The sequence below is a fragment of the Oryzias latipes genome, chromosome 13 (genome assembly GCF_002234675.1).
Source record: "Oryzias latipes chromosome 13, ASM223467v1".
NCBI lineage: Eukaryota > Metazoa > Chordata > Actinopteri > Beloniformes > Adrianichthyidae > Oryzias > Oryzias latipes.
Window position 1 is genome coordinate 1,562,275 of NC_019871.2, and position 17,778 is coordinate 1,580,052.

The window sequence follows — 17,778 nt, forward strand, 5'->3', positions numbered from 1 at the left end:
CAAAAAGCTGTGGAGGATTAAAATAACCTAACTTCCACAAATACTTTCTTGCAAATAGATTACAATACATCTTAAAATGGTTAAAAAATAATCCAGAAACCAACTCATGGTTAGACTTGGAACAGGAGTTATGTGGAAAGATCAACCTGTCAGAGCTACCATTTATTAGCCAAATAGTTAAAAAACAGGATTGTTTCAAAAGCATTAATATAAATGCCACTTTAACAGCCTGGTGGGAATTTCTCAAAATATCAAAATCATCAAGTCAACCGTGCAAAATGACACCCATCTGGAACAACCCGGACATCCTTATAAACAAAAAAATGATTCACTTCCCAGCATGGCAAGCAGGGGGCATAAAACAACTAGAGCACGTAATTATTGATAGAAGATTCATAACCCCCCAGGAACTTCAAGACAAACATGGAATAAATAACTTCTTGGAATATCAGCAACTTAAATCAAGTATTACTAAAAAGTATAAATATAAAGACGACGATTTAAAGCTACCAGATGTAGTTACCACTCTGATTAATTTTTCAATGAATAAAACTCTCTCTAAAATATACAAACTTTTATGTAATTTAGATAACAATATTGCCCTTCCAACAACAAAATGGGATGCGGATTTGAGCATCAGCACAGATGAAAGCTTTTGGTCAGAACTTTGTCTAAACACCTTTAAACTGACAAAAAGTCCAAATCTGCAGTAAATCCAATTCAAAACTCTTCACAGAATTTACTACACTGGACAGAGGATGTTCAAGATGGGTCTAAGTAACTCAGACATTTGCGAGCACTGTGACAGTAATCTACCCGACAGCTACATGCATGCACTGTGGTTCTGCACTCCTGTCCAGGCTCTCTGGCAGCAGGTATGTGCCGATTTATCAGTCTGGCTTAAGGTTTCAATCACTGCCTCACCGTCACTTTGTGTGCTTGGTGACATGAGTGCCATCGATATAGAAGAAGGATTAGCATCTATCATTTTCATAACTCTTTGTATTGCCAAAAAAACTATTTTAATAAATTGGAAAAACAAGAAAAATATAAACATAAGTCAACATAGAAATCTGCTGTTTGATCATATCAGCTTGGAAAAAATGTCAGCCCAAGGTTCAAGTAACTTTGAAAGAATTCAGTCTCTCTGGTCTCCTGTGGTTGACTCCATGACTTAGGGGGTGGGGGGCTTGGTCGTCGCTGCTCCTTGCCCTTCTGCCGTGGTTTGGGGTGGGGGTCGGGGCCTCCGGTGACTGGCGGGGGCGGTGGGGGCTCCGTTGGTCGGGGGGTCGGGTCCGGTGCCTGGGTGGGGCGGGCGGGGGCGCTGCGGGGTCCTCTGGGCTTGGGTGTGGGGGTGCGTGGTGGGGGGGTGGGGTGGTGGTCTGGCTTGGCTTGGGGGGATGCTCCCTTTGCCTGTGCTGGGGGGGGTTGGCGGGGGGCCCTGCTCGGGGGGGGGGGCAGCGGCGCTGGGCGGGCTGCCCATCTGCACCTGGGGTTGGGATCGGCCCTTCCCTGGCTCTGGGACGGGACGGGACAACCCTCTCGGGGCCCCCGGTCGTTCTGGGTGTCATCCGCCGGCTGCGGTGTCTTGGGTGGGGTGGGGGGCTTGTTGGCCCTGTCCTGTGGGGGGGCGTTCTGGGGGGGAGGGGGGCCCACTATTGGTACGGGGCGGGGGGGCTGACCGGTCGGGGTCTCCGCTGAGGCAATCGGTGGTTGCCCCGGCCGGTTGGCTGCCTCGGTCCCGTCAAGGCCTGACCAGAGCTCTTCTAGGGCTGGCGTTTGGGGGTGGGGGCCTGGGCTTGCCCGGGGGGGGGGCAACGCTTTCTGGCTCCTCTCTCTCTGTGTGGGGTGGGTGATGCCGGGCCTGGGGTGTCGGCGCCTCCGGGGGTGGGCCTGGCCCCTTTGCCTTTGGGGGGGGGGGACAGCTGTTTGACCACCGGGGGAAAGTCTATCAGCTGTCCCCAACTTACCCCCTTCCTCATATAACCTCATATTAGGGTGAGGGGGTGGGGGGTCTAGCCTGCGATGCGCCTTGGGGGGGAGCTACTTTGCAGTGGCCCCCCTCCTATGGTTTCCGTATGGAGTGGGCCCCCCTCTTTCGGTTTTATTTGCACCTTAGACATGTAGGGTCCTTGGTAGGGGGGGTGCTTGGACATCACTGCCAGCAAGCAGCAGATGTCCTCCTAGCACCCTACCCGCCAATTTTAACCGCAGCTTAGACATTTAGGGCCCCTTGGTGGGGAGGGTGAGGGGACATCACTGTGAGTAATCAGGAGATGTCCCCTTAGTGCCTTACCTGCCAATTTTAACTGCACCCCCCTTAGTACACACACCCCTCCCCCTTCAATATATACATTCCAACATAAACACACACACATGCACACAAACACCCTCTCAAACACACATACACGCACACACATTTTACAAGGAAGCTGGGACCTGGGTCCATCTGTCCCCTACCCCTCCCCTGGTGGGGGGTGCGGGCCCCTTGGCGATGGCGGCCGTGCCCCCTGGGTGCCGGCCTCCTGGGCCCGGCGGTGCTCTCTCCGCGCGGTGGGGGGGTTCACATTACACCTGAGCCGGGGGTGTTCGTGTCCCTGGGGGGTGGGTCCTGGTCCTTGCCCCTGAGCGCTGGGTCCCGCCAAACTTCCAACAGTGGCCGAGCCTGGTCGGGCCATATTTACAACAACCCTTGTGACCCCTTTTTTTCCCCGGGGTTCCCCCCTCCTGGGCGGGGGCGGCGGGCCCCTGCCTTGCTCCTCCCTGGACCAACCGTTGGCCGGTGTGGGTGGCTGCCTGGAGTGCGGAGCGGGTCTCCCTTGGGGGGTCCTTGCTCGTGCCTGGGGTTGGGGCGGGGGGATGCCCGGAACTCCTGGGTGGTGGTGGGGTGCCTGTCTGGGGCTGTGGGCGTCCTTCTCCGGTGGGTCCCTGCGTTGGGCTCTCACGGCGCGGCGGGGGGGCTGCTTTCCTTGTTGGGCTGGGGCGGCGCTCTCTTTCCCTCCGCGCCTCCCTGCTCTCTGGCTCTGGGGGCCTCGCTGCGGTCCTGCTGGCCCTGGCCTGGGTGGCGGTCTTTGTCGCCCGGGGGGCGGTTGTTCCCTGCCTGTTCCCGTGTGGCGTTGGGGGAATTCCGGCTGCCGCTGCTGCTGCGGCGGGGGTCTGGGTGTGGGGGTGGCTGGGCGCTCCTCCTCCTTCTTTTCACATTCCACCATCCATTTTAGAAGAACATAAACACTCACCTGAGCACAGGTGTTAGCTCACCTTTGCACTTATAGTTTGCATGATTGAATGAATGAAAGATTTCACACTAGTTGGTTTAAAGGCATAAGTATGCGTTTGTGAACACTATCTGTTTTGTGTACATGTTGACAGGTGAACATTTTTGCAGCCAGCAGGTATGTTGATAACATTTCAGTGTGTGTGTGGACAGGCCCCGCCCTCTTTGTACTACATTTTAACCTTACCGTAATGATAAACAACCAGTAAACCTGTCTGCTCTATGCTGCTTCATGGTCTCCCCCCCCCCCCTTCTCACTATCACCCCCCCCCCCCCCTCTCTAACATCCCTCTCTCTTCTTCCCTTCTTTCCTTTACCGTCCGGTCCAACACCAAAGATTTTCAAACATGATTGAAATTAATAAAGTTTGGCCTCAATTACAAAAGGGGTTTATTCAGTCATACCTTTGGTTTGTCTGAAGATTAACAACCCCTCTTGTTAAAGTAAAATATGTCCAACACAAGAGGCCCTCAGCTCTCATCTGCCTGCCTAGCTGTTGGACAGGACAAGTTAAGAAAAAAAAAAAAAAAGAATGTGTTCATCCTTTTGCCTCTTCACACTTATGGTGCAAAAAAAAAGGATGAAATAACTCAGAGTGAAACAACGTAAAACAGGCACATGAAAAGGAATTAGGCAGAAGAAACTCCCATGCTCAACCCAATTTCGACAAAAGCAGGCAACGGGGATTATTTCCCACAATTCCCTGCCTCGACACAGCAGACCCGACGTGCACGTGACCACAGCCCTCTGCTGCAGGACGCTTGCGGCCACACCTCTTTGCGGTAGTCTTTGGAACATAAGTCAAAAAACTCGAGAGGGGAGCGCAACTTAGTGGCTGGCTGAATCACACTAACAGGTGATTGGGAGTCTTTTTCTATCTGACAATCAACTCTGGGCCGCAGCTGCGCCTCCCGTAATAGAGACGGAGCCGCGTGTGAGAGGGAAGGGGAGGGGGAGGGGGAGGGGGGATGAGATCAGACCATTTTTTATGGATTGAGGTTTTTTGGAGGATTTCTTTTTTTTTTTTTTTTCTTTTTTTTTTACTTGTCCTGTCCAACAGCTAGGCAGGCAGATGAGAGCTGAGGAGGATTTCTGCTGTTGGTGTTGCAAAAATTTAGGGAAATGCCAAATATGTTTGGAGTAATCCCACTGATGAGTTCTATGATTTAGTTTTTAATGTTTTATAAGACCTAAAAATAGTATTCACAATAAGTTTTTTTATTGATATGTTTGATATGTTTCACAAAGACACACACAGGACGTCACACATTAAGAAATTATTGCTAAAAATGAAGCAGGAGTCCAGCTCTAAAAAATGATAAAAGAGCAAAGAAAACGGAATTATTTGATTTGTTATTTCTTGTTATTATTATTTCCAAGCTTTCTTTGTTTTGTTCTGCAGCATGTTCATATTTGTATAATGTTGACAGAATATATTTCTATGGAGAGCAAAATATCATAAGTTATTTAAGGTTTAAATTGAGTTACTCTGGATTAATGTTGCTGTTTTTATTCATATTTATGTTCAAAAAGTTCAGTTTAAAAGGTTTAAAAGTTTAGCTTTAGTGTGCCCAGGGAGTAAGTTAGTGTAGAACAGCCACTGGGTCGATATATTGTGTGTTCGGAGGACGGAGCCAGTCAACCACACTAACGGCTACGTATGTAAAGATCTGCTGGCTTCAGCTGCTCAATAAACCCGTTCTGAACTGCCTGGTTGGAATGAGGTTTCATTGTCTGAGTGAATGTTTCATTTTGACGTGTGGCACAGATCAGCATCACTGCTCCACTGACAGCAATGTTCTTCACATTATAGGTGAGTTAGAAATACACAGTAATCATGTGTCAATATGTCACCTCTTGTGTGCGGCCCGGACCTTTGCTCATTTTTCCGTAATTGGCCCTCACCAAAAAAACTTTGGACACCCCTGGTTTAAATTGTGAATTACATACTAAAGAACACATTAAACACAGTTTTTGATTAGTGAAAATGTGAAATAGAAGGATATTTATCACATTTTACACACTGAGTCCACCTCAGACCAGGTCCTGATCAAAAACTGCTGTGTGAAATAGAATCATTTTATCACATTTGATGTAATTTAAGGATAATTTTTTTGATTTGATTTGAAATGGTTTATTTCAAGCAATCAAATAGAAGTTATACACATAAGCAATATAAACATCAGTTATACATTCATACAGTAACTAATCAACTTAGGATAATTAGACATAATTAATAAATATTGCTTGAAAGGGAGTGGAAGGAAGCGAACTTATATAATTCCACCCCGTTATACTATAACCATTTTATTACATGATTTATCAATATCCGGTTCCTAGGTTTTATCAGACAAAATTAAGAATCATAAGGTATCAATAAGGCACATGCCAAAGATGAATTACTTAAGTACTACGTCAAAAATAACTATTTTGGAAATTAACATGGCAAATGCAGCAAATTATGTTACTTTTAAAAATCATTCATATGCTTTAAAAAATAATACTATACCAGTAAAATAGACACAACACTGTTTCAGGAGTTTTCATAACAAAATTTCATCAAGTATCAAAAGTTAAAAACATGTGCAAAGTTATGCTACATTAGGAAAGATTTTTGAATCAATTTATCAATTTTAGGAGCTAGTGAAGTAATATCATCAAAAGTCAATCAATTTAACAATTTTCAAAAGTGATTAATCATTTGTTTCACTCTTTTTATATATTTTTATTTTTATTTTTTTATTTTTTTATAATAAGGTAATGCTGTTGGGGAAAAATAAAAAGGGTCCATAACTGTCGATTATCCAAGGTTGGTATTTCTTCTTTTACTGATAACAGCTGATCTCCTGGGTTCAAAACAGAGTTAATAGTTCTCTTCGATGTTATGTCTGCAGACATTAGATTCAGGTCCATATCCTTCTTCAGCTGATATCAGCTGCGGTGAAAGTTGAGGTCAAGTTGTCTGCAGGTCAGAACTCTGCTGTTATTCAGGTTACATCAGACATACAGAGAAAGTGATGATTCCAGGTGTCATATTTCTTGAAATTATTTGGCTCTTTGGTTTATTACTCCACGTTGTTTCAGACAACCGTAATCAAGCACTTCTCAAAGTCCTTCATGGTGTTCACGACCAGAACCTTGGTCCGGTCCTCTGGACCGAGCGGTTTGACATAAATCCTGCAGCCTTTAACCCAAGTGTTCTCAATCTACTTACGCTTCCTGAGAAGCCGTGCATGTTTTGAGATTTCAGCATTCCTTCTGGTCAGATGGTCGTTCAGATAAACAGTAGATCCTCTGAGATATTTGCGTAGATTCATCAGAGCTAGCTTGTGTTTGTGATTCACAAACCTGATGAGGATCGCTGGTTTATCCATCTCCTTTCTCCTGGGGAGCAGGTGGCAGGTCTCGATGGTATTGAGATCCAGGGAAATCCCTTTAGATGTGAGAAATGAATGTATTTGCTGTTCCAGAGACTCTCCACCGACATCCGTATTAGCACTGCCAGCTACGCTAGCGCTAGCATTAGCAGTGCTGGCTCCAGCCGTATTCAGCTTCGCTTGAGGCTTGATCGGTAATCCAGTGAGAATGACATTATTCATCCTTACTTGCTGTTCCACATCGTCCAGTCTTTTCTCCAGAATCTCGACCTGGTTTTCTCGCTGCTCGTTTTGAGCCCGAAATCTTCGGAACTCTTCCATCATCTCCCAGAGCGGTGTTAACTTAGCCGACACTTGATCCATAAAACTTTTCAGCGTTTCTTGAATAATGTCAAGAGACTTTTTGAGTTCTTCATATTCCTGGGGTTTCTTCGGGGGCATGGTCAGCTCTCTTTTTTGGAGAAAAATCAACTTTTTAAGTAATTTGAAGATAGTTGTAATCGCAGAGAGGCACGCCACGCGTCCTGCTGCTGTAACCCGGAACCGGAAAAAAAAAAATAATAAAAAGATAATAGGGACAAAGGAAGGACAACTTCAAGCAAAACACCAAAACAGGAACTTTAAAGTAAATCAGGAAACAAACCAAGAAAAAATGGAACAAAACACTCAAACTTAAGTCAGGGGCTCATGCTGACCCTGACCATAACTATGTGTCCAATCTGACATCTGTTTCCCAGTTTCTTTTGGATGTTGATGTCTGAGATTGTGATGTGGCCTCGTCCAGCCTTCTTGGATTCCTGTAGTCCATCGTTAAAGTGCCAGCTTTAGTCTGGGCCCAGTCTGTGGAATGCAACAAAGTCATTTTGTGCACCCAGGTGATGTTATGGCCACCGGCTCGTACCTGTGGAAACAAATACAATAGTACAATCCAGTATAAAAAATAAAATAGAAAAATGTGAAGGAATTAAAAAATAAATTTCTACCAAAATTTCAGGAACAGGACCTGGGGCCTCATTTATAAACGTTGCGTACGCACAAAAGAAGGCGTACGCCACTCTCTACGCAATAGTTGAGATTTATAAAAAGCAAACTTGACGGGAAAATGTGCGGTCCTTCACGCAAGCTCTGACCCAGGCGTACGCACAAAAACGGGTGAAATGAGAAACGGCGACACCGTCGGCAGATGGAAGAAACACAGGAAAGTGAAAATGACAATACTGCCTCTCAGAAATAACATGAAGACTTCACAAAGCAAGTCTTACAATTAACAGCTACACTAAGACCCGTTGGACCGATCAGCAGTGAAACAAACAAAAAAATCAAACGAAAATTACAACAGAAATTCAAATGAACACTTATTTGCAAAAAGAAAAGTGAAATATGTTCTACAATATTGGCATGTTGTGCAATTCATCCTCATAAATAATATAGTTAACAGAACGAAATAATGTACACAACTGATATTCTAATCAGTGTGTCCGTCTGGTGGAGCAGATATAGGTGCGGGCGTGCGGATGGACGGACAGACGGACTAATTGTTCACTGGGGAAAGTTGTTTTCATATTAAGACATTTCTTCATAAGCTATGGTATCCATGCATATGCCTTTGGTTTGTTTTATTTTTGATAAAACAATCTATGGCGTATGTCTCAACCATTCAGAAAGCAACAAGAAATTACATTTGCGCGGAACAATTTCCCATTTCCACGTGGATTATTACCGACATCTGTAGCTTGTCAGATGTAATTAAATGGATGGAAATAAAATGCCCCATCACAATGCGTAATGACGCACAATGGCTGATCTGGCGCTCTTAGAAGATGTGGCAAATGGAAGAATTCAGAGAGAACGCATCTTTAGACAGCAAGAAGACTTGCTGGCAAACGAGGACGACTGGCCTTTGAGCCGGTTCCGACTTCCTCCAGCCGTCCTGTTGGACCTCTGCGGGCTTTTGGGGGGGTGTCACCCGGTGCATCTGGCGCGTCGGCGTCCCCCTGCGCCTGAGTCACCACTCCACTAAGGGATTCCCCAATTCTTGCCGTTTGTCTCTCATCAAGAGGGGTCAGCTCCGGTGTCCCCCCCCGTGGCAGACACACTCTGGCGATGCAGCGCCAGACGTTTTTTTGCCTCGACTTTGATGTCCGACCATTTCTTTTTTATTTAACCACGGTCTGAGGTCGTGAGGCTACAGCATTAACGGCGTCTGCCGCTCACGTGCCTTTTTGGCATTAGTAATGCCCACACTGTGCCCTCCAAACAACACTTTTCTCCTCTTTTCCACCTCGCCAACGATAACTTCTACTTCACATTGAGTGAAGATAGGTTTTTTTGATTTCCTCTCGGTGTGTGCCATGGTTTCGCATCAATGAATATTCATCTGTGGGCGTTTCACGGACTATTTATGGGCAACTATGGGCGTGTCATGTAGCCGCAAAAAGCTGCGCTGCATTTAGAATTGGTTGTGATTTTTTAAGGGAAAGATGCGTAGGATGTGCGTGCGCACAGTTTTATAAATCCGAATATTTCTGTGCGTACGCACGTCCTATGTTTCATCCGTACGCCACTTCTGACGCAAATCCTACGCAAAGTTTTAGAAATGAGGCCCCTGGTCTGAGGTGGACTCAGTGCGTAAAATGTGATAAAAATCTGTCTATTTCACATTTTCACAAATCAGAAACTGTGTTTAATGTGTTCTTTAGTATCTAAATCATAATTTAATCCAGGTTAGAGCAGTCCAGTTCCAGTGGTTTCTGATCAGGACCTGGTTTTAGGTGATCTTAGTGTGAAAAATGCAGCAGAATGTTCCTTTAGTGCCTCACGAATCAGAAGCTGTGAATCAGAAGCCAACTTCAGCGTCGTCTTGTGGTCACAGATTGGCGCAAGTGTTTGCCGCTGAGCCACCATCAGTGAGTGAATGTGACTGGAAAGAGCACTGGGCCTTAGAGCGAGATAGAAAAGTGGGATGAAAATATTTACAAGTGAAACCATCCGCCCTCTAAAGCTGCTGAATCTTATTTGGGTTACCGGGGTTGCTGGAGCCTATCCCAGCTACTGAATGGGGGGTAAGGTCACCAGTCTGTTACAGCGCCACACAACCACACATTCACACCTAATGGACAAGCTATGATCAATGAACCTATGAAGTGTGTTTTTAGACTGGGGGAGCAAACGGGAGAAAACCCACACATGCACAAGTAGAACATGCAAATACTCCCCCCTGGGATTTGAACCATTGGGGATGTTAGAGTGCTTCCCACTACACCACCATGCAACCCCCATGTAAATCAGTAAACATTTTAATTGTGGATTGAATTAAAGTGACTCAAAAGCTGTAAACGATAACTTTAAGTTTCCAGTAAAAGTGACGGCAGGATCTCTAAGAACCACTCAGCAGGAGTCGACACTCAGACTTTTCTGCCCTCTGGTGGTTCACATGCGTTTCTGCAGGAACTCTGACATCCTCATTTCATGACTCTGAGTGTGAATGTAAGTGTGTGTGTGTGTGTGTGTGTTGGACAGATGCTACTGTTACAATCAGGAGCCTCAGATCCATGAGGAACATATTTATATAAACCCCTATAACTATAACAATTCAATGTTTTCCTAAAGGGCGGGGCCTGTCACTCATTCACACACATTCAAGTATTACAAGCAAGTTAGCACACATACATATCAACACATACACAACACACTCGTGCGCATGCATATGTCCATGTATACATACAAATCCAGGTCTGGAGGGCCGGTGTCCTGCTTCTTTTCCAGAAATCCTGCCTTATTTGCTGCTGGTTACCTGGATCAGGTGTGTTTAGCCAATAAGGAGCTTCAATGGCAGGTTGGTTGAAAACATGTAGGACACCGGCCCTCCAGGCCTGGATATGGGGACCCCTGACATAGACTATTTACTAGAAGTGGACACTTAAACGCGTGTTTCTGATGGTGATATGAACGCAGCTTTAGAGCATCTGTGACTAAGGCTTCATGAGATTCTCACCTTCATTCAGTGATAGCTGTAGATTTCAGTGTGGACACGTGACATGTTGTAGAAAGTTGACTAATCTTCTTCACGCTCCCTCTCTGGTTTCTCCACAGGACTGTGGGCTGAACACACAACAGGTCAATGAGACAAACCCACAACAACACAATCTGCTGTAGGTTGTGCTGAAGTCCCACTGCTTCATGGCATTACTGTGTCTGTGCTCAGTAGGTCCAGAAGAATTCAGGTTGGTAGGAACAGACGGTCCCTGTGCTGGAGGACTGCAGAGGAGGATCCAGGGATCTGAGTGGAGTGAAGTATGGGACATAAACATGAAGATTGTAGCCAATGTTTGCAGGAGACTGGATTGTGGTTCTCTGGTGTCAGCCAGAAAAACAAGATATAATATAAACATAACTTGTTCAGGTGAGTTTATTATTGTGTTTCTCTGTGACTTTAAGGAAGAAGAGAAAAATGTAAAGAAGACAATAAAGCACCGAAACACTTCAGTCAATAGAATGAAAGTTCCCACAGACCCCACATGAGAGAGACCATCATCTGATCAATGTCTGATCTGCTCTTCATCTCTTTCCAGACTCTGTCAGGCTGGAGAACGGATCCAGTCGGTGTTCAGGCAGGCTGGAGGTGAAGTCCAACAACTCGTGGTCCTCCGTGTGTGAAGATGACTTTGACCTGCTGGATGCAGAGGTGGTCTGTAGGGAGCTGGGCTGTGGGGCTCCTTCAGTCCTCCAGGGGGCGCTCTATGGAGAAGCAGAAGCTCCCATATTGAGCAGAGAGTTTCTCTGTGAAGGTCATGAGTCTGTTCTTCTGGACTGTGGAAGCTCATGGAGGAAAACAAAAGCCTGTCCACCTGACAAAGCTGTTGGACTCACCTGCTCAGGTACAGCTGCCAGTTAATGAATGTAGGCGTGTTTCTGTAACATGTTCAATCTCACTGGGAGCTGATGGATCAATAAGCACAGACGGAACTTTTTGTGACATTTATGCTACCATAGAAATGTCTAGAACACCTTTGCAGGTACATCAACCAGTAAAAGTTTGATTGAAAGTCATCTCAAGCTCTGTTTGCACCGGGCATGTGACCCATATTCACTCACTGGTCATTACCAAATCCAAGACTCTGATTGGTCAAAGTTTCAGCTGGTTTCAACGTGAGTTCAAAGGTCACGTGTTTTGTTGGTAGGACAAATGTTGGGAAATGGTTAAAATGGCTGACAAAATGGCGGATGGAGTAACACCAGTGGTGAGTCCAGACCAGAACTCGGGGGAAAAAACAAATCCAACCTATGATCTGGACTCACAATCTCTGCGCCAGTGGAATCATTACTGACATTAAAGAAGACATCCGTCATCTTAAAGCTGAGCTGGAAATGAAGGACGCTCTCCTGTCCAGATTCATGGACGTCTCTTTCGCTCAGTCTAAGCGGCTAACCTCGCTTAGCGCCGCACACCAGGACACAGCTCCATGGGACCCGTCCACCTGCACACACCATTCTTCATCTTCAACACCCAAGCAAAGATCCCTGGATGAAGAAGTGGTTGTCCGAAGGCCCAGAAGGAGCTCTGATGAGACCCGGAAGGCTCCTGTCCTAAATCTCTCCAACCGCTTCTCCGGCCTGGCTGCAGATTCTCCCGCTCCTTCCGCAGTGGTCACAGCGGCGCAGACTCCACCGGACTTGGGCTCCACCGTCGATTTCCCCGCTCTACGGAGAGACGCCACGGAGATCCCAAAGGAGGACGGACGCATCGCGGCATGCAGCAACCCGGACCGGGCCTCGAGGATCACCGCTAAAGCCCCATCAGGATCAGACAGGCGCCTGCAACTGGATCTCCCCGCGTCCTTGTGGGCTCCAGCATCTTCCTCCTGCAGTCAGATCCTGAAGGAAGCCGTCCACTTCCATTCCAGCAAGGCTCGAGCCTCGCTGCCGCAGATGGACCACCGGCTGCAAGGTGAGGTCCCCGCTGCCGCTGACGTCACGCAGGTACCTGTCGGCTCTGCACCCGCATCTCCAGGCTGCTGAGCCTGAGCTCCTGGCTCCACTCTGCTTCCAGCCTCTGTTTGCACCGGGCATGTGACCCATATTCACTCACTGGTCATTACCAAATCCAAGACTCTGATTGGTCAAAGTTTCAGCTGGTTGCAAGGTGGGTTCAAAGGTCGTGTGTTTTGTTCTTGGAACCTAGAAACGGTCATAGAAACTTGCATAGCTAAGCGTGAATGTGAGAGTTTTGAACCAGAAGCCCTAAATGCACGTTTACATTGACTTTTCATTGGAAGTGGCTGCTTAAACGCGTTACTGAGGCCGATGTGAACGGAGCTTTAGGGAAGTGGACGGGTGGAGGGAAGCTCCTCCCACTTTGACAAAGCAGCAGTTTTTGCACTTCCTTGTGTGCTAGCAAGACAGCATTTGCTACAGATTGAAGGTCAGATCTTGACCTGGTTTTGTTTCCATGTTTCTCAAACAATCTTTGATTTCTTGGGTTCTTTCAGATCCTGCTACTGTGAGACTGATGGGATCGAGTCGTTGTTCTGGTGAACTCCAGGTGAAGAATGGTAGAGAATGGAGAGCTGTTGAAGCATGGATGTTTCTGATAAAAGAGACACCAGTAGCATCTGTGTGCAAGAACCTGAAGTGTGGTTCCCACGTTTCATCAACAATTAAACAACTTCCAAGAGAAAAGCCAGTTTTCCAGACTAGGTCTTCCGGCTTTGATGAATTTCCACTAAATATGGAGGAATGTGTGTATGAAGATACAATGAGCATCTACACGTTGGAAATCACCTGCTTAGGTAACAAACCTTCTGATGCCGACTGTATGTACGTCTCACTGTCAGTTTGTGATGCGTCATTGAGTCGATCTTAAGTCGTTTTTTTAGTAACCTGAGATGTTTGAGTCCAGAGAATTGAAATATTCCTCATTGTGAACCGTTCTAAACTTGGTCTTCTCTTCTGGATCCACAGACTCTGTCAGGCTGGAGAACGGATCCAGTCTGTGTTCAGGCAGGCTGGAGGTGAAGTCCAACAACTGGTGGTCCTCCGTGTGTGAAGATGACTTTGACCTGCTGGATGCAGAGGTGGTCTGTAGGGAGCTGGGCTGTGGGGCTCCTTCAGTCCTCCAGGGGGTGCTCTATGGAGAAGCAGAAGCTCCCATATTGAGCAGAGAGTTTCTCTGTGAAGGTCATGAGTCTGTTCTTCTGGACTGTGGAAGCTCATGGAGGAAAACAAAAGCCTGTCCACCTGACAAAGCTGTTGGACTCACCTGCTCAGGTACAGCTGCCAGTTAGTGAATGCACCTGTCATTACCAAATCCAAGTCTCTGATTGGTCAAAGTTTGAGCTGGTTTTAACGTGAGTTCAAAGGTCACATGTTTTGTTCATGGAGCCTAAAAACGGTCATAGAAACTTGCATAGCTAAGCGTGAATGTGAGAGTTTTGAACCAGAAGCCCTAAATGCACGTTTACATTGACTTTTCATTGGAAGTGGCTGCTTAAACGCGTTACTGAGGCCGATGTGAACGGAGCTTTAGGGAAGTGGACGGGTGGAGTGTTACGGCCCTTTTCTGGTGTTGGGGTACCTAGAGGGGCATAACATAAAAGTTAGTTTTTGCCCTTTTTAAATTAATAACAAAACACCAAATGATTGTCTCTGTACAAATATAACAAAATTCTTTACAAATGAATAACTAACAAAAAGAACTTAAAGTAAAGCAAAAAGACTTTAGGGTAAACCAAGACCAAAATGACAAACAATCCCCACCCAACTGACATCTGTTTTCTTACCTGTACCAACCATTGTGCTGTCTTGTGGGGTCAGATGACCCCATTTCCAATGTTAACGTGCCTCCAAGGCACGTTAACATTGGAAATGGGGTCATCTAGACCCACTAGACAGTGCTCTGAACCTTATTTCTTCAATGATTTGTGATCTTCACTGGTGTCCATGGATTACATGAAATCTTTCCACCTTTATCCACCTTTGTCATGGTAGGGAGAACACGTCAATGGAAGAGGGGGGGGTCATCTGGACCCCATAAAGTAGCACATGAGTTAAAAGAAAAGGGAAACCAAAGACAAACACTAACCTCTGGACTAACATAAACATGAGAAAAGGATTACTGTAGAAAAATAGCAGTTCAATTTAATTCAATTTTATTTTTATATCCCAAAATCACAACAACAGTCGTCTCGATGGGCTTTGAAGTAAAACATGAACTCAAAAGGATCATGAATACAAAGAGTTCAATAGGAAAATACTAAAATGAACTAACAAACTGACTAAGCTATACTGGCATCCCTGCCCTTAGACCCCCCTTCGCGGTAAGGAAAAACTACTAAAAAAACGGATTCCGGAAAAAAAATGAAGAAACCTCAGGGGTGCCCACATGAAGGAGGGATCCTCCCCCAGGACGGATAGGCGATTTACCAGAACTCTTAGAGAAGAATTAACTTATCTAAATCTACAACTACATATATAAAAGTCCAGCAGACGAGCTTCATCCAGCCGTGGTTGTGGGGACAGTCAAAGGCGCGAGTCGAGCCGGAGTCAGGAACCACAGCCAGGTGTAGGAGCAGGAGCAGAGACGAGGTACTCGGTCAGGTACAGAGCAGAGACGAGCCAGAGATGAGCCAGAGGCAGGATCCACAGCCAGGTGTAGGAGCAGGAGCAAAGGCGAGGTAGACGGTCAGGAACAGGAGCACGGATGAGCCAACTGGAGTCTGGAAGCACTCCCACTCCCCAGGAGGCGAGAGGAAAAGAGGTACAATACATGAATCGCACTGCACCAAACAGAGGCATGGAGAACTAAATGATAAATTATGATCAGGAATGTAGGAGAGGAAGGGTAGAAGTAGAAAAGAAAAGAGGACAGAACCCCAGTGCACCATAGTTACCCCAGCTTCAACTTCTAGCAGCCTTTTAAAAGAAATAGTTATTATTAAGTTTAATTTAAACAAATTAACATTAAGTTAAATAATCTCTGAATACTAACTAGTCTGACAATAAGCCTGTCCACAGAGGAATGTTTTCAGTCTAACTTTGAATGTAGAAACTGAGTCGGCCTCTCTTCCATGAGCTGGGAGTTTATTCCATAAGACAGGGGCTTGGTGGCTAAACGCTCTACCTCCAACCGTACTTTTACTAATTCTAGGAACCACAAGCAGTCCTGCATTTTGCGAGCGAAGGCCTTATAGGTTAACAGGAGGATCTTGAACTTGATTCTAGAATCAACTGGGAGCCAATGGAGCGAAACTAACACAGGAGTGATGTGATCTCTTCTGCTAGTTCCTGCTAACAATCTAGCTGCTGCGTTCTGAACAAGCTGGAGACTTCTTAAGGAACTATTAGGACACACTGCTAACAAGGAGTTACAGTAATCCAGCCTCGACGTAACACATGCATGGATGAGTTTTTCAGCATCACTCTTAGAAAGTATATTTCTGATCTTAGCAATATTCCACAGGTGAAAAAAGGCAGTTCTACACGCCTGAGATATGTGAGCCTTAAATGATAAATCCTGGTCAAATAAAACCCCAAGGTTTCTAACTGTGGAATTGGGGGCTATACTTATGCCATCCAGGGAGACTATCTGAGCAGACAGAGTATCTCTGAGGTTTTTAGGACCAAGTATAATGACCTCAGTTTTTTCTGGGTTCAAGAGGAGGTCATTAATTGTCATCCAGGTCTTGATGTCACTGATGCAGGCGTTCAGTTTCTCTATCTGGTCATTCTGGTCAGGCTTCATGGATAAATACAACTGCGTATCGTCGGCATAACAATGAAAATTAATGCTGTGTTTCCTGATTATGTTTCCTAGGGGTAGCATATAAAGCGTAAACAGGATCGGTCCCAAGACTGAGCCCTGTGGGACTCCATAGTTGACTCGAGTGCACTGAGAGGAATGGCTAATTTACGTTAACGAACTGATACCTATCGGACAGATAGGATTTAAACCACTGGAGAGCAGATCCTCTGATCCCTATGTCCTGCTCTAATCTATGCAGTAAAATACTGTGGACGATAGTGTCAAAGGCTGCACTGAGGTCCAACAGGACCAGAATAGAAAGTAGTCCCTTTTCTGAGGCCAATAACAAGTCATTAGAGACTCTAACTAGTGCAGTTTCCGTACTGTGGTGAGGTCTAAACCCCGACTAAAAGTCTTCAAAGTGGCTGTTGTCCTGTAGGTGGCAGTAAAGCTGCTTAACTACAACTCTTTCTAGGATTTTAGAAATAAAGGGCAGGTTTGATATCGGTCTATAGTTGGCCAAGATGCTAGGATCCAAACTGGGCTTTTTCAGAAGAGGTTTAACAACTGCATATTTAAAAGACTGTGGCAAATCACTGTGAGTAATCAGGAGATGTCCCCTTAGTGCCCTACTCGCCAATTTTAACTGCACCCTCCTTAGTGCACACACCCCTCCCCCTTCAATATATACATTCCAACATAAACACACACACATGCACACAAACACCCGCTCAAACACACATACACGCACACACATTTTACAAGGAAGCTGGGACCTGGGTCCATCTGTCCCCTACCCCTTCCGTGGTGGGGGGTGCGGGCCCCTTGGCGATGGGCCCCTGGTCCTTGCCCCTGAGCGCTGGGCCCCGCCAAACTTCCAACATGGCCGAGCCTGGTCGGGCCATATTTATAACACCCCTTGTGGGCCACCCTTTTTTCCCCGGGGTTCCCCCCTCCTGGGCGGGGGCGGCGGGCCCCTGCCTTGCTCCTACCTGGACCAACTGTAGGCCGGGTGGGTGGCTGCCTGGAGTGCGGAGCGGGTTTCCCTTGGGGGGTCCTGGCTCGTACCTGGGGTTGGGGCGGGGGGATGCCCGGAACTCCTGGGTGGTGGTGGGGTGCTCGTCTGGGGCTGTGGGCGTCCTTCTCCGGTGGGGCCCTGCGTTGGGCTCTTCCGGCGCGGCGGGGGGGCTGCTTTCCTGGCTGGGCTGGGGCGGCGCTCTCTTTCCCTCCGCGCCCCCCTGCTCTCTGGCTCTGGGGGCCTCGCGGCAGTCCTGCTGGCCCTGGCCTGGGTGGCGGTCTTGGTCGCCCGGGGGGCGGTCGTTCCCTGCCTGTTCCCGTGTGGCGTTGGGGGGATTCCGGCTGCCGCTGCTGCTGTGGCGGGGGTCTGG

General features: G+C 46.7%; 1 protein-coding gene across 1 annotated transcript; it reads left to right on the plus strand.

Moving 5' to 3' along the window:
• Window positions 1-10,549: 10,549 nt before the first annotated feature.
• Window positions 10,550-13,934, plus strand: LOC111948484 (deleted in malignant brain tumors 1 protein-like). Its single transcript, XM_023961814.1, has 5 exons — window positions 10,550-10,767; window positions 10,859-11,053; window positions 11,223-11,528; window positions 13,140-13,202; window positions 13,612-13,934. The coding sequence occupies exons 2-5, from the start codon at window positions 10,960-10,962 to the stop codon at window positions 13,932-13,934; spliced, it is 786 nt and encodes a 261-aa protein (XP_023817582.1). The 5' UTR covers window positions 10,550-10,767; window positions 10,859-10,959.
• Window positions 13,935-17,778: the final 3,844 nt, after the last annotated feature.

Coding starts and splice junctions, on each gene's coding strand:
- LOC111948484 (XM_023961814.1), top strand. CDS start 10,960: ATGAAGATTGTAGCCAATGTTTGCAGGAGACTGGATTGTGGTTCTCTG. Junction 11,529..13,139: donor TGTTGGACTCACCTGCTCAG/GTACAGCTGCCA, acceptor GGGTTCTTTCAG/ATCCTGCTACTGTGAGACTG. Junction 13,203..13,611: donor TGAACTCCAGGTGAAGAATG/GTAGAGAATGGA, acceptor CTGGATCCACAG/ACTCTGTCAGGCTGGAGAAC.